Here is a 15,434-nt window from a genome sequence, read left to right on the forward strand (position 1 = left end):
TGGAGCCAGGCCGCGAGGCGGGCAGCCTTCGCACGCAGGCCCGGCCCAGCCCGGCCCACAGCTGCTCCTGCCTTGCTCAGCTCTGCAGCAGGGGGCTTGCATGGTGAGTTCTAGGCCCAGGCCTGAAGTGGCCCGTCGGAGGCCTGGTCCCGGCCTCCCTGTTACAGACCTTTCCTGCTGCCCCCCGTCCTGGAGAGCCAGGCCGTCCTAGAGGAGGAGGAGGGACAGCAGACCGTGCAGCCCACCCTCCGCTCGGAGCCCAGCTGTTCTGCCACGCGGGTCCCGCAGTGGGGCAAGCAGGTGCCTGGGCAAGGGCTGCCTTTGGCTCAGGTGAGGGCATAAAAGTAGGACAAAACTGCGGTTCTATTCAGTTCATCTTAATCGCATTTACACTAGCTCAAATGCTCACAGAATTTTAGGTCGTCTGTCTAGACCTTATTTCTTTTTGTCTAATAATTCCAAAGTATTTCCAAAGTTAGCTGGGGTGGTTTTCATCTGTAGCTGCTGCTTACGGAATCAAGGGGTGGGGACATTCAGGCTCTTGCATCCAGCTGCGCTCACGGCCGTTGGACTCTGGCTGCAAGAACGACCTGACACACCGTCTCTTTCCTCCTGGAATATGGAAGTCCCAGGAGGGCAATACTCTCAGCCAGGAATCCTGGTTTTGGGGGGGGGGGTATCTGTATATCTGGAGAGATCCCAAAATAGGGAAAGTGCGTAACACACACACGTGCAGTGGGGGTGGGAAGAAAAGAGACTCTTCCTTGAGCAAAATTATTCTTGGCTATACTAGAAGAAGCAGCCTACCAAAGACCCGTGAAGTCCTTATTCCTCTCTACTCGCTACTGGAAAGAATACGTGCCTGGTTCTCTGTGCATTTCCAAAAAGATAGGGCAGCAAAGAAGATGCGGGACTTGAGGACATGCCCTGTGAGGACGAGCTGGAGGAGCTAGATGTTCATTCTGAAAGGGAGACCTGATAATTGTGTTCAGGTATACAAAGGGAAGCTCCAGAGAAGAATGCCATCCGCGGTCTCAGAAACTAGGACCAGAAATGATGGGTGCACATTGCAGCTGCCTAGATGTCATGTAAAGGTGAGGAGGAAAGATCTCTACTGCAGTGAAAGAGTTTATCTGTGGAAATCACGGGTTCTCCATCTCTGGAGCTATTTAAGAAGAGGCTGGACAGCCGCTACTCAGGGATAGTTTAAATGGTTTTTCTGCACTTTGGACCAGATGATCCTTGTGGTCCCCTCCAACACTATAATTCACAGAGGAAATCGGCTTCAGGAGGGAAAAAAGAAAGAGCTCCAAGAGCCCTCTGCTTTGGACTTCTGACCAGCTCTTCTAATCCATCATTCAGGCAGATTTTTGGAAGGAGCTTTGTTTGATGTAGGTGATTGATCTTCTGTTTCACTGACAGAATAATCTCTCTCTGGATTCCTGCCCAGATGACCTCTGCATTATAGTGCCTGTGAAGTAACTTCATAAGGCTATTGCTCTCCTGGGAGATCAATAATCCTATCGCAAGAAACACACAACAGATAATAAAAATTAAGTCTAAATAAATAATAAAATCTGAATCTCCAAACTTGTTCCACCACATGTTCAAGAGACGGATGGGTGGTTGGTTTTCCCACCACAGATAATGTGTGTGTGTTTGTGAGAAAGAACGGCAGGAAATCCATCAACTCTCTGCCCTGAATCTCACCCATGTGAAAATGTGTGAGGGCGGCTTTGCTGTCTGATCTCGTTTGCGTGAAGGTGGGCTGTGGGGACTGTACTGGGACAGTGAGGAAGAGTCCTCAGTGCTAAAGTCCGACTAAAGCACCCCCAAGAACTGGCTCTCTAGCCTTCCTTGGATACCTCCGTTGAAGGGGACCCTGTCGCCTCTTTGGGTAATCGGTCATTGGGAAGGTTTTTTGGACAGTCAGTTGGAACCCACCTTCTGTACCTTAAGTCCATTGCTCTACAACCTCCGTTCTGAGAAGAGAGACAAGGTCTTGCGGGAGATGGCATCCTTTGGGAACGTGGAAAGCACTGTCCTGCCCCGTCCCTGTTCAGTTGTCTTTGCCAAGGCGCCATGTGCCCAGTTCCTTCCCTTTCTCTCCGTGGGGGCTCAGCCATCTTTTTGTAGGTGCCATTTTTTATTTTCCTACCTTCACTAAACTTATTGTGTAACCACGATGGTGCCTTCCGTTGCCTCTATTTTTTTTATTGATGGAATTGTTGCAGTTGTGCTTTTAGTATCTCTTTCTTCCAGAACTTCCGCCTGTTTTCAGCTCTTTTCCACATTAGCTTCTCTTGCCAGAGGATCCTACTTATGATTGCTCTGAGTTTCTTCTTCTTTCTTCCTCCTTAAACCCAGCAAGGCAGGCAGGACTCAGACTAACTGGAGCATAAGACGGAGGGAAGGGAAAATTCAGGCAGGCTTGCAAGATTCTGTTACTAGAGCCTATCTCAATAAAGGAGAGTTCTAGTCTTTCTGTGAAATCAGTTTCCTGACCTGCTCCAGTCTGTCTCGTGAGGCTGGCATCCAACCAAACATATTGCCACCCGGCGGCTCTTCCTAAAGCAATCCAGACCCTAAGATGAGTGGCAAGAGCACAAGTTGGGCAGTTGGTGAAGCATCTGGAGGACAAACTAAATCAAATCAAATCCATAAATAATAGTAAACATCCCTCAGATCTACTCAGAATTAGATCCAAGTTAGCCCAGGCCAGGGGAGGTGACTTAGTTTTCGTCTTCCCAGGTTATCTGGGACGGGTTTCCTCCTGCGAGGCCCAAGGAAGCAGACAGTCTCCTGTGCTGTCTGTGGTGAACTGGAATGCTCAGTCCCCAACAAATGTGACTCCTCTTGACCCTCAGATAAGTTCAAAGTAAGAATCATTTATTGAGAAGTAGTACACAGTCTGCAAAGGATTGCCAAAACTAAAAAGCCCGTGTGGTAAACTCTACTTAACCACTGTTCTCTCCGCACCCCCCCTTCCCCTTCCATCCCACAATCCTTCTTGTGTCTTTCCCTGGGTCTCTCCTGGTCTCACGCTGGTACGACCTTGGGCATTCCTGAGAGACAGATAACGGTCCATCTGCGCTTAACGGTTGTTCCTGTAGTCATCTCCCCGCCCCCCCTGCCTGCTTTTCTACAATGGCAGAACCAAAGTAAGCTAGGTAGCAAAATGGTTAATTGACTGTGAGGCTTCTGACACTGCCCTGTAAAGTCTGGATGTCCTTCCACTAAGGAACAGAAGTCTCCAGGGAGAAGACGTGGGTCTGGGCTAGGGTGATGACTAATGCATCTTGGAGTGAAAGGGTGCTGCCATCTACCAGAAGAGAGGCAGTGGTGGGCCCACACCTGAAAAGGCTTGTGCTTACTTGGGCACAAACCTGGGGATGGCAGCAATTGTAGTTGTGATGACCTCTGGCAGGACTGGGGTAGGGAGAGTATGACCTTTCTGATACTGCTTGTTCTCCCAGTGACTTTCTATACCATCAGTGGTATCCTTCGGTCCTGCCTCCCAGGGTTGGGGGCATTGTTTTTTAGTAGTTCCCCTTCATATGGTTTGTGTGCATCCAGTTATGGTGATGGGAGGAGAGATGAAGCTCCAGGTTCCTCATTTGTGAGGTGCCGCAGGGCTCAACATTCTCCCTGCTCCTATTCAGCATCTACATGAGGCCACTGGGTGAAGTCATCCCTGGACACAGGGTTAGGTATCATCAGTGTCCTGTTGATATACAACTTTACCTTTCAACCTCAGGCTGTTGAAGTGCTGTGTGGGTACATGGAGGCTTTAGGTCTGGGTGGTGGAGGGGACATGTTGAGGCTCAGTCGCAGCATGATAGAGTGGCTCTGGGTAAGCCATCCGGTTCCAGAGAGATATCTTCTAGGCCAGTGTGTCTTAAAGTGTGGCCCTAGGACCCCTGGGGGTCCCCCAGGATCCTCTCAGGGGCCCATGAAATCACAATTATTTGCCAGCCTATGTTGAAAAATAATACAGTATTAAAATTCCAACAAACAATCATGAGAAGTGGTAGCGGCAGAAAATGTGTTAATTTTAATGTTTAACATGACAAATTTCGATAAATATAACCCGTACAAACAAAAGCTCTTTTGGAGTCCTCCACAATTTTTAAAAGTGGGAAGGGGCCCTGAGAGAAGAAAGTTTAAGAAACCCTGTTCTAGACACTCCCCCATACCAAACTGGCTCATAAAGAGAGCCCTAGACTTACACCTTTGGCTGAAGCAGCAGGTAGCAGCTATGTCCTTGAGGGACTTTGCACAGCATCTGGTATACCTGCTACAACTCCTCCTGGAACCAGACAGATGCAGACTCATCATCACTCGTGTTACTCACTTCTTCAATGGGCTGTTGCAATGTGCTGTACATTGAAGGCTGCCCTTGAAGGGCGTTCAGAGGCTACAACTGGTCCAAAATGCAGTGTCTCGGGTGCCAAGGATGCTCCTCGTTGTGCCCACATAACATTGCTGCTTCAGGAGCTGCACTGGTTGCCAGTTGCTTCTGGGTGCATTTCAGAGTGCTGTTTGTTTAAAACCCAAGTTCAGGGCCTTGATATCTGTGGGACCACCTTCGGATAAGATCAGTTAGGGTGGGGTCTGTCTGCATTACTTCATGCAGGTGTTGCCATCAGCAGGTGCCAGGAAATGTATCTTCTCTATCATCTCCCTCCTCCTCTGGATTAGCACTTGCCCAGACATTGGACCCTTTCCTTCTGGTGGTCAGAAAGTCTGTAAAGATTTGGTTATTTAAACAGGCTCTGGGCTCAAAAATGATGTTTGCTCTTTAACTGTGGGTGGGTTGATTGAGTTACTCCTGAATCTTATCTAAGTAATTTTATGGATTTGTTTTTGTATGCTTTGTATTTTGTTGTTTCTAGCCTGAGTATGTGATTGGAGTAATCTAGAAGCATGGTGAAATAAATGAATAAAACTTTCACCCTGTCTCCAATCTTCTGTTTTGGGTGAAAGCTTCTGAGAAGGTGCATTTGTCAAGGATTTTGGAGGAAATGGGTTATCTGGATCCAGTGCAGTCAGGATCCAGACTTAGATATGGAACATAAGTGACATTATTTGCTTGTGTGGATTCTCTCCAAGGGATCCTGAATGGAGTAGGCGCTCTCTTGGTCCTCTTAGGTTTCTCAGCAGCTTTCAGTACCTTTGATCATGAGGATTAGGGGGACTGTTCAGCAATGCTTCTGGTTTTTGCTAAGTAGTGGGAAAGGAATGTTTGAGTCTGTGGCCAGGGCTAGGTGCTCTCTCCCATTGCATTTGACATCTATATCACTGTGGGGAGAGGTCATCATCAGTTCAGGGAGAGGTATCGTTAATATGCAGATGATACCTGATTACATGCCTCTACTGTGGGCCAAGTAGGAAATGCTGTAGGTAGTCTAATCTGGCATCTGGAGGCCGAAAGGCTTTGGATAGGATGAAACAGGCTGAAATTAAATCCCAGTAAAACAGAGTGGCTGTTTGCCCAGGAACCAACTGGTTTTTCTACTTGATTGATTGATTATGTGCCATCATGTCGATGTCAGCTCTCAACCATATACAGTGGGGCAAAAAAGTATTTAGTCAGCCACCAATTGTGCAAGTTCTCCCACTTAAAAAGATGAGAGAGGCCTGTAATTTTCATCATAGGTATACCTCAACTATGAGAGACAAAATGGGGGAAAAAATCCAGAAAATCATTATCTGATTTTTAAAGAATTTATTTGCAAATCATGGTGGAAAATAAGTATTTGGTCAATATCAAAAGTTCATCTCAATACTTTGTTATATATCCTTTGTTGGCAATGACAGAGGTCAAAAATTTTCTGTAAGTCTTCACAAGGTTTTCACACACTGTTGCTGGTATTTTGGCCCATTCCTCCATGCAGATCTCCTCTAGAGCAGTGATGTTTTGGGGCTGTCGCTGGGCAACACGGACTTTCAACTCCCTCCAAAGGTTTTCCATGGGGTTGAGATCTGGAGACTGGCTAGGCCACTCCAGGACCTTGAAATGCTTCTTACGAAGCCACTCCTTCGTTGCCCGGGCGGTGTGTTTGGGATCATTGTCATGCTGAAAGACCCAGCCACGTTTCATCTTCAGTGCCCTTGCTGATGGAAGGAGGTGTTCACTCAAAATCTCACGATACATGGCCCCATTCATTCTTTCCTTTACACGGATCAGTCGTCCTGGTCCCTTTGCAGAAAAACAGCCCCAAAGCATGATGTTTCCACCCCCATGCTTCACAGTAGGGATGGTGCTCTTTGGATGCAACTCAGCATTCTCTCTCCTCCAAACACGACGAGTTGAGGTTAGACCAAAACGTTCTACTTTGGTTTCATCTGACCATATGACATTTTCCCAATCCTCTTCTGGATCATCCAAATGCTCTCTAGCAAACTTCAGACGGGCCCGGACATGTACTGGCTTAAGCAGGGGGACACGTCTGGCACTGCAGGATTTGAGTCCCTGGCAGCATAGTGTGTTACTGATGGTAGCCTTTGTTACTTTGGTCCCAGCTCTCTGCAGGTCATTCACTAGGTCCCCCCGTGTGGTTCTGGGATTTTTTGTTCACCGTGCTTGTGATCATTTTGACCCCACAGGGTGAGATCTTGCATGGAGCCCCAGATCGAGGGAGATTATCAGTGGTCTTGTATGTCTTCCATTTTCTAATTATTGCTCCCACAGTTGATTTCTTCACACCAAGCTGCTTGCCTATTGCAGATTCAGTCTTCCCAGCCTGGTGCAGGTCTACAATTTTGTTTCTGGTGTCCTTCGACAGCTCTTTGGTCTTGGCCATAGTGGAGTTTGGAGTGTGACTGTTTGAGGTTGTGGACAGGTGTCTTTTATACTGATAACAAGGTCAAACAGGTGCCATTACTACAGGTAACGAGTGGAGGACAGAGGAGCCTCTTAAAGAAGTAGTTACAGGTCTGTGAGAGCCAGACATCTTGCTTGTTTGTAGGTGACCAAATACTTATTTTCCACCATGATTTGCAAATAAATTCTTTAAAAATCAGACAATGTGATTTTCTGGATTTTTTTCCCCATTTTGTCTCTCATAGTTGACAATGATGAAAATTACACGCCTCTCTCATCTTTTTAAGTGGGAGAACTTGCACAATTGGTGGCTGACTAAATACTTTTTTGCCCCACTGTAGATAGGTCTTTGATACATTAATATTCAGATGCATCCTCCCCCTTGCTTAATATAATTGGGGAAATATTTGGTGCAGATCATTTGGCTTCTCAGCCAACATCACAGCATCCTCTGCATATGAAAGTACCAGCCAGTACCTCTCTACAGTCACGGCAAGTATTCCTTATACTTATCCACAAATAAAAATCCAAGAGGACATCGGGTATCCTTGTCCTGAAGTCTTCTCAGTGTTGAAGCATTCCATTGGTTCTTATGCATGCTTTACTTCCATCATATTCTGCTCTTACTGCATTCAGTAGCCATCTATCAACTCTGTAGTCATGCAAAACGCTCTCTAGCTCAAGTCTATTCTAAATCAGCAAATATACAAGGGTACACTGCATCTCCCAAATTTTGCTTATGGTCACCTCTCATGCCCTAAAATTATAATTCTGCCCAATACTTTCCTAGGCACACTTAAACAAACTAATTCCCCAGTAGTTTTTGCATTCATTCTTGCTCCCTCCCTTTGTATAAGGAATAATAACAGCTATTACCTATATAAATCTCAAAAGTTCTCATATCACTTCAGTTTTGTCTCATTTTATCGCTTTTTTAAAAATGCCATTTATCCTTTGGGTAGCTTCTTCTTAGCCCTCTTCACCCACTTCCAAAATAATCTTTTTCCCCCCTCAAAGTTGCACTTTCTCTGCCTCTTTTTGTCTTATGTATTCTTATTCTTTGACTCCTTTCTTTGTCTTTTTCTCTCTATGCATATTATTATAGCATCTTAATTTCATCATTTTTGCAGCAGTCTTCTCTTATGTACCTTGTTTCCTCATCCACGGTCTCTGGCATTTCATAATTCCACCAAACTTCCTTTTTTTATATTTCCCACGTGCGAAATACCACATGGCTGTGATTCTCTGAAATGTAATTTTTTCTCAGTGCTCCAAGCAGCTGCCACACGCTCTTTCTTTCACTCCATGGGAAGAGTAATCTGACTTCTAACACTTTTCATACATGACTTACACTTTCTCATCACCCTTGTGTTCCTCACTCATTCTCTCAGTTTTCCATCATAAACCATCAAGTCAATCATGCTTTTAGATTTATATTCCATTCTTTGCCATGTGTACATGTAAAAAACCATGTACTTGATCAGAGCACCTTAAGTCATATCTGTTATATACATCTCCTATCTCTTAGTGTCACGGACACGCAGTATACTTTTAAAAATGTCATTAATGCACACCCATCACCATTTGTTGTTATCATCATTGTCTTGTTATAGTCCGAGTGGCAATCTTTCCTGTGCCGTGGTTGCCAGCAGATGGGCCTAAAGGGATGGACCTCCACCGCCCATCCTGGCTTTGGCCTAGCAGAGGTTTCACATAATGCTTTCAAGGAAGATAGACATGGTCTGGATTTGGTTGCCAGCCTCCCTTGCACCTGTGCCATTCCCTGTTGAATGGCATCAGTTCCCATCAGTTCTGGAGAGCCTTGGCGCAGCTTGGTCAGTAGGCCACGAGCATAGCCAATTGTGCCCCAAGTGTGCTGACAGGCGAGCCAGGATGTGGACTTTAGAGACTCTCTGGCAAGCCAACCTCCTGTGGCTGATACCCACCAATTAGGAGGACTGTGCAAATCAGCAAGGCAGGATGTTTCTGATTGGGGGGAAAAAACTGGGAACATAATAAAAGGGAGCAGTCCTGAGGTTTGCAGGGGGGAGGTAGTCTGCGGTACCTAGCTTGCCCACCTCTGAATGTGATGCGCGATTTGCGCAGCAGCTTCCCTGAATGTCATACAGACTTAAATCGCAATGGACGCAGTGCTACCTGCTGTTAGCTGGAAACATGCACAAGCGATAGACCAGCAAACTATGTGGGTACCTTAGGCTCTGCTGTTGCTGGCAGCCTAGGATGCTCAGAAAGGCTGCATGGGGCATGGCATCCACTCATGGGTTATCTGTCCTATTGCCTCCCACTTTTGCACCCCAAGATTCTCCCCGGAGGCTGTGGAGCGACTTTCAGATGCCTGGAATCACCAACTATACAACAATGATGCTGAGCCCAGATGGCAGGGTCCTGTACGTTGGTGCCCGCGAGATGCTTCTTGCTCTCAACACAAGCGCCTTCTCTCCTGGGCCACAGCACCAGCAGGTCAGTTCAGAATACCCACGGTCTCTTTGCTCACCTTCCTCGCTGGAGAGAGGGTAGGAAAAAGGGCTTTGGGGTGGCATTCCTGGCTGGCAGCATCTAAGGAAGCCAACCATTCATTGATCGTCATGCTGGAACTGGCATGAAGGAGCAGCTGTGCAGTGTGGGTAGCAGTGCAGACGTCTCTCCCTCCCTCCAGCTGTATGAATCCCCTTGGCCTGCCATCTCATTGCACAGTTGCCATATTTGGTGTTAGAGACAAAATCCAGCAGCGTGAAAACTTTGTCTCTTAGAGAAGGAAACGTATAATCTCTGAAGGGGGAACCGTTTGAAGGAGTGGGGGTGGAGAGGGCCTGGTCAGGGGTTTGCTGCCGGCAGGCAAGTAATACACATTCCCCCTTATCAGAAGATGGTTTGTGTTGGCTGGTCTTGGGGCTGCTTCCTTCGTAGTAAGTATCTAGACCTGGAATTGAAGCATGATCGACTGATGCCAGGTTTGCCAATGAGTGGTGTTGCTTGGTGAGTGAGGTTTGAGGCAAGCACCAGTGAGTGACTCAAGGGACGAGCAGAGAGCAGCAGGGCCGTTGAGCAGCGGACCCCTCAAGAGGTCAGGCAAGGGATTGCCTCCACAGGAAGCGGTGTGATGACAACATCTGTTCCTGTCCTGCAGCTGGCCTGGGATGCTGAGGAGGAAAAGAAGCAGCAGTGCATCTTCAAGGGCAAGGACCCTCAGGTGGGTAATGCCAGCCCGCCCCCCCAGCTAAGCTCTGGCGAGAAGAGCAGTGCTCCCTTAACCAGGGTGGCTGGGATTCGTCAGGGCATTGCCTCCCCAGGGCAGCCAGAGCACAAACCCAGCAAGACCTGTTGAAGGCTCTGGAGGGCTGGCTGGGTTGGGGGTGAAACATTCCTTTGGCCGGTCTTGAGCCAAAGCCGCTCCCTCGCTTTGCAGAGAGACTGCCACAACTACATCAAGGTCCTGCTGCAGCTGAATGACACCCATCTATACACCTGTGGGACCAGCGCTTTCAGCCCCACCTGCACCTACATTGTGAGGACCATCCCAGCCTGAGTTGTTCTTCTTCACGGACTTGTTTTGCTCAGTGTGGCATAGCTTGAGGCCCTCCAAAAGTTGCAGATGAATGTTTAGTGTGACAGAATAATCAGGCTAACTTAAACCAAAGCTGATTTCCTTGTTATCCTGGTCCTGCCTTCATACGTTCACAAACTAAGTAGAGTCCTGAGCCCCCCCAATGTTGTATGCCTTTAATCTAGTTTAAGGTATTGGCCTTCAAAATAAGACATTTTTTAACCCAAGGCTGAAATTAGTTTCTTGCAAGGGTTTTCACAGCTGACCTGGACAGCCTTGCGCAGGGTCAAGCCCTCTTCCAAAGTGGTGGGAAGACCCAGCCCAAGGCCACATTCTGGGCAGCAACCCTTGCCTGCTGCAGGGTGAGTACCCAACTCTACTGGGTTTGCCTGGCTCCCCAACCTCCCCTGCTCCCTGCGTGGGCTCCCTGCTAGAATTTGATTCCAGGGTCTTTCCCGAGACAGAAATACTTGTTCAGGAGCTCTGAGAGGCTGTGTTTGCAGTGTCTTCCTCCAGCCAGCTCAGGCCATGTGGGGTTTGTGGGAGGGCTCCAGCCTTCCCTGGCCTGCCCCTTTCCTGCGAGGGATCCAGCCAGTCTTGGTCAATCTCTGCATTGTCCTCTCTTCCTGCAGAGCCTGCCAGACTTCCAGCTGAAGCGGGACCCTTCTGGGCAGCTCCTGCTGGAGGACGGGAAGGGGCGCTGCCCCTTTGACCCAGAGTACAGATCCACAGCCATCATGGTTGGTAAGGAGCTCTGGGGTTGTGGTGGGGGGTGAAAAAACAGGGGCCCTGGGTTCTTGTGGATGGAAGGAGAGGCGCTGCTGCCTCATGAGGGTGGGGGATTATCCACCCTGGGCTTGCAGACCACAGACACTACTGGGAGGGGGTCTTCTCTTCCCTCTCTTGGTGGGGAGGAAGCACCAGGTCCAGATAGCACATGCAGAAAGCTTCCCATGGCCCTGATGGATGGCTGCTTTCTCTCAGATGGCGAACTGTATACAGGGACTGTAAGCAAGTTTCAGGGCAACGAGCCCACCATCCTCCGCAGCCTTGGCAGCCGCCCACCCATCAAGACAGAAAGTTCCCTCAACTGGTTGCAAGGTGTGTGATGGGCGGCTGGAGGAGGAGGGTGACGACTGGGAGCATCTCTGGGCAGGGGGGCGGGGGGCAGGGAGTTCACATCTCTAAGCACCCGAGAGAACGGCCCTGCCACTCGGCGGACTGGTCCCGGAGGACGGAAGAGGGCGGAGAGCTCTTTGGATGGCATGAAACAGCTGCTACTTGCCTTTCTGTAACTTCAGCGGATTCTGTCTGGGCTCTGATTGCTCTGATGTGGCATTCTGTGATCTCTGCTTCTTGGGCTACTCAGTGTGTGGCAGCTTCAAGATGGCCTTGGCTGATCTCCAAATGTCAAGCCAGGTTGGACCAGCTGGTGTTTGGAGGGAGCTCCGACTGTGGGCTAGGTGGGGTCCTGGAGGGAGCCAACGATAAATGCCTTCTCGGCTGTTGCCATGAAAACAACACGGACATGTCCATGAAGGCACCAGGATCGGGGCTGATCAGTCTCTTAGTTCTTGGGTGGCTGCTCTGTCCATGTTACTGCTGGTTGCCATAAATGCTATTGTAATCATAGGTTTAGTTTTTAACTATGTCATTGTTATAATGTTCTACCGCCCTCAGTACCCTGCCAGAAAATTTTCTAAAACATGAGATATAAACATGAAATAAATAAAATGAAATTAAAAAGCAGCCAGATTTTTAAAAATATAGCTAAATTATAGTTTTGAATTTTGGCATTGGGAGGTGTGGGTCTCCCCTCCCCACAACCTGTCCATCCTTTGATTTACCAATGTAGCTAATGCAAAAGACACCACTTTGCAAAAACTGCTTGCTGCATATTATGAGAAAAACTTGCTGGCTGGACGCTTCCAAGTCTGTTTTCAGCAGGAAGAAGATGCAGATGGAGATCTCCCGAGGGGAATCTTCTTCGCTGGAGAAGTAGATGCGAGGGGAAGGGGAAAGGGAAGGGAAGGGCTCCACTACCTCTTTCTGCCAGCCCGGAGGCTGGGGCGCGGGGCTGCTCTGAAGGGCCTCCCGTTAGCCCTGGCTGGAGAGCCCCTTGGGGGATGGCGGTGGCGGTGGTGGCAGCTTTGTCTGCACAGCTTCCCTCCTCCTCCTCCGGTTTTTCTTTATTTCTGGGGCCCGGGGGCCTTAAATGGAAGTGGAGAAAAGGAAGGACCCAGTACTGCCTTCTTTGTTGCGTTGCAGAGCCATTCTTTGTGGGCTCGGCCTTCCTGCGTGAGAGCAGCACCCAGGAGGATGATGATGGCAAGATCTACTTCTTCTTCAGTGAAACCGGCAAGGAATTCGACTTCTTTGAAGACACCATTGTGTCCCGTGTTGCACGCGTGTGCAAGGTGAGGAGTGTGGGGGGGTGAGCCGAAATCTGTTTGTGCTGCTTTTTGCCTCTGCCTCTGCAGTGCCAAGCTGGTTGACGTGTCTTGAGCTGGCTGGGCACCAGCAACGACTGGCAACCGCTCTCAGTGCAGAAAAGCAGCCAGAACACCCCTGTATCTCCCGGGTGCCTTTCTCGGGAGAACTAAACTCCAGCATCCATAACAAGGACCGAGTCCTTTCAAAGCACATTCTGAGGATACTGCCAGGTGATCTAAGGACTGGGGGGTTCCCCCAAAATGGGGATTTCTCTTAAAATCAGCGTGTGGTCAATCGGAAGCGACCATTGCTCTAGCAGGACGTTTTGCTAAAACTACTTCAAGGGAAGTGCAGCTGTAGATAAAAGCCTTCTCCTGGCCGAGGCTCCTGGCATCTGAATTGACTTGCAGAAAAGATCTGCATGAGCACTCATTTTATCTTCCTTTTCTGATGGGACCTGGTAGGCTTTCAGATGAGGTGGGTCTCCAGAAAGGAGAACCCGCCCTCTGCCAACTGAGCCAGCTGGTCTCAGGATCACTCAGAGACCCTTTCAGTCCTCACCCAGCGTGATGAATGTTTTCTCTTCTGAAAAGGAGCAGCTGGTTCCTTGGCACAAACATCCACTCCTGCCTTTCTCTGTTGAGCTCTCTCGGTCATACTGCCTGCAGCTTTTACTGTTCACTCTTCCTCTCTCTGCCATGCTTGTAGGCTGCCCAAGTTTCATGTGGCCTCAGCAGGCTGCATGAGGGAGGGAGGCTTGCTGGGTTCCCATGGGCTGGGACTCGAGGACGGAGGGGCAGAGAGCCGTGGCCAGGACGGCGTTCAGTAGCTGATTTCTGCGTCAGAGGAAAGGAAGAGGCTGTGGAAGGTGGATCTTTTGGCAGCCAAGCAGGATGAGGAGACTTCAGCTGGAGTCCAAAGTAGCACCAGGCAGGACTGGGATAGGATTGGATTTAGCGAGTGAGCTGCTGCTCTTTCAAACAAAATCTGTGGCTGCCTTTCAACCTGGCAGTGGATTGTTGGAACGTGGCTTGGCAAACTTTGTGGCAGCTGCCACCCTCCTCCTCCTCCTCCTCCTCCTCCTCCTCCTCCTCCTCCTCCTCCTCCTGCTGTTCTTGCTCACTCCTGCTTCCTCTCTCTCCTCCCTGCCAGGGCGACTTAGGCGGAGAGCGGGTACTCCAGCGTCGATGGACAACCTTTCTGAAGGCTCAGCTGCTATGTTCCCACCCAGAGGATGGTTTCCCCTTCAACGTGCTTCAGGACATGTTTGTGTTGACGTCAGGCGAGCGCTGGCCAGAAACGGTCTTCTATGGGGTCTTTACCTCTCAGTGGTGAGCCTTGGGAAGATTGACACCCAAAACACCCACAAAGGGGTGGCCTGGGTGAAGGTCATAGTAGAGGCACATCATGATTAAGGCCCAATGTGCAGGTCTCAGGGAGAGGGGAATTGTGGGAAAGGGCACCTTTCCTCTGGGCATCCCATGGCCCATGCTGCCTCTCCTGTGCCTCTCTGTCAGGGATAGGAAAGGCCCTGGGACTGCAGCGGTATGTGCCTTCTCCATCTCAGATGTGAAGGAAGCCTTCAATGGCCTCTACAAAGAGGTCAACCGGGAGACGCAGCAGTGGTATACAGACATCCATCCTGTGCCAGAACCCCGCCCCGGAGCAGTAAGTAGCTTCCACAGTCTTGGGATTAAAGCTTGTAGGTCTCTCTTCATCCCCTCCCTCTTCATCCCTACCCAGCCATGGTTATTCCTCCCACTATTCTGTTGAAGTTATGGGTATCCAGGATCCCTAAACCTTTGCAGAGAGTCAAGAAGATGACTTTGATGGAGATATGCAGAATCTGTTGCCTAGGCAAAAGGGGGTGAAGCATTTTTAAGTCCAGAACGTCCAGATAACATGTTGAAGCCGCTCAGGCAGAGGCCTCCCTGATTCACTGGAGCATAACGAAGAGGAGGAGGAGGAGGAGGAGGAGGAGGAGGCGGCACGGAGCAATCAGACTGGCAAGATGCTGTTGTTAGAGCCCATCTCGATAAAGTAGTTTTAGCCTTCCTTTGGAGTTGATTTCTTGGTCTGGTCTATCGTACTTTTCCTGGAAGTGACAAACTAAAATATGATGGGATTGTAATTTGCCTGCTGAGTATCAGCTACTGTAGCCCATCTGCCCATTTTTCTTCTGGGATAGTGTCAGATTTCATGACAGCAGCCCATTTTGCAGCCTTTTCAGAATAAGAAGCTGGTACAGTTACAAGGGCCCATTTTGGCCACTGGGTCCAAGGACAGGTGGCTCTGCTTGAACACATCTGGTGAAAGGGAGCCCACCACCCCTTTGCTTGACATCACTATGAAGCCATTGTTACTTTTTTCAAGCATTCTATTCTAATCTGTCTCTCATAATTCAACTCCATTTATTCTGTTTCTGTCGTCTGTCTAGATTAGATTAGATTAGATTAGATTAGATTAGATTAGATTAGATTATTAGACAAAATCTGAACAGAACACCACTGAGTGCTCTGTGTGTGTGTGTGTACATTCAAAGTGACCATGACACTGAAAAAGGAAACTTATGACCTGTCCTTGACATTGTGGCTGTTGCAGCATCCCTGC

General features: G+C 48.9%; 1 protein-coding gene across 1 annotated transcript in view; it reads left to right on the forward strand.

Annotated features, from left to right (window-relative positions):
* Positions 1 to 15,434, forward strand: part of SEMA4B (semaphorin 4B) — a 34,262-nt gene that overhangs the window by 9,584 nt on the left and 9,244 nt on the right. The window contains exons 3-10 of the mRNA XM_088139491.1: positions 9,147 to 9,307; positions 9,975 to 10,037; positions 10,254 to 10,352; positions 11,024 to 11,135; positions 11,376 to 11,492; positions 12,660 to 12,808; positions 13,977 to 14,155; positions 14,342 to 14,492. Coding sequence (XP_087995617.1) covers positions 9,147 to 9,307; positions 9,975 to 10,037; positions 10,254 to 10,352; positions 11,024 to 11,135; positions 11,376 to 11,492; positions 12,660 to 12,808; positions 13,977 to 14,155; positions 14,342 to 14,492 — 1,031 coding nt within the window. The remainder of the gene's footprint in view (positions 1 to 9,146; positions 9,308 to 9,974; positions 10,038 to 10,253; positions 10,353 to 11,023; positions 11,136 to 11,375; positions 11,493 to 12,659; positions 12,809 to 13,976; positions 14,156 to 14,341; positions 14,493 to 15,434) is intronic.

The sequence above is a fragment of the Python bivittatus genome, unplaced genomic scaffold, assembly GCF_059951505.1.
Source record: "Python bivittatus isolate LINGU-HERP-01145 unplaced genomic scaffold, Pbiv_v1 ctg000210_np1212, whole genome shotgun sequence".
NCBI classification, from domain to species: domain Eukaryota; kingdom Metazoa; phylum Chordata; class Lepidosauria; order Squamata; family Pythonidae; genus Python; species Python bivittatus.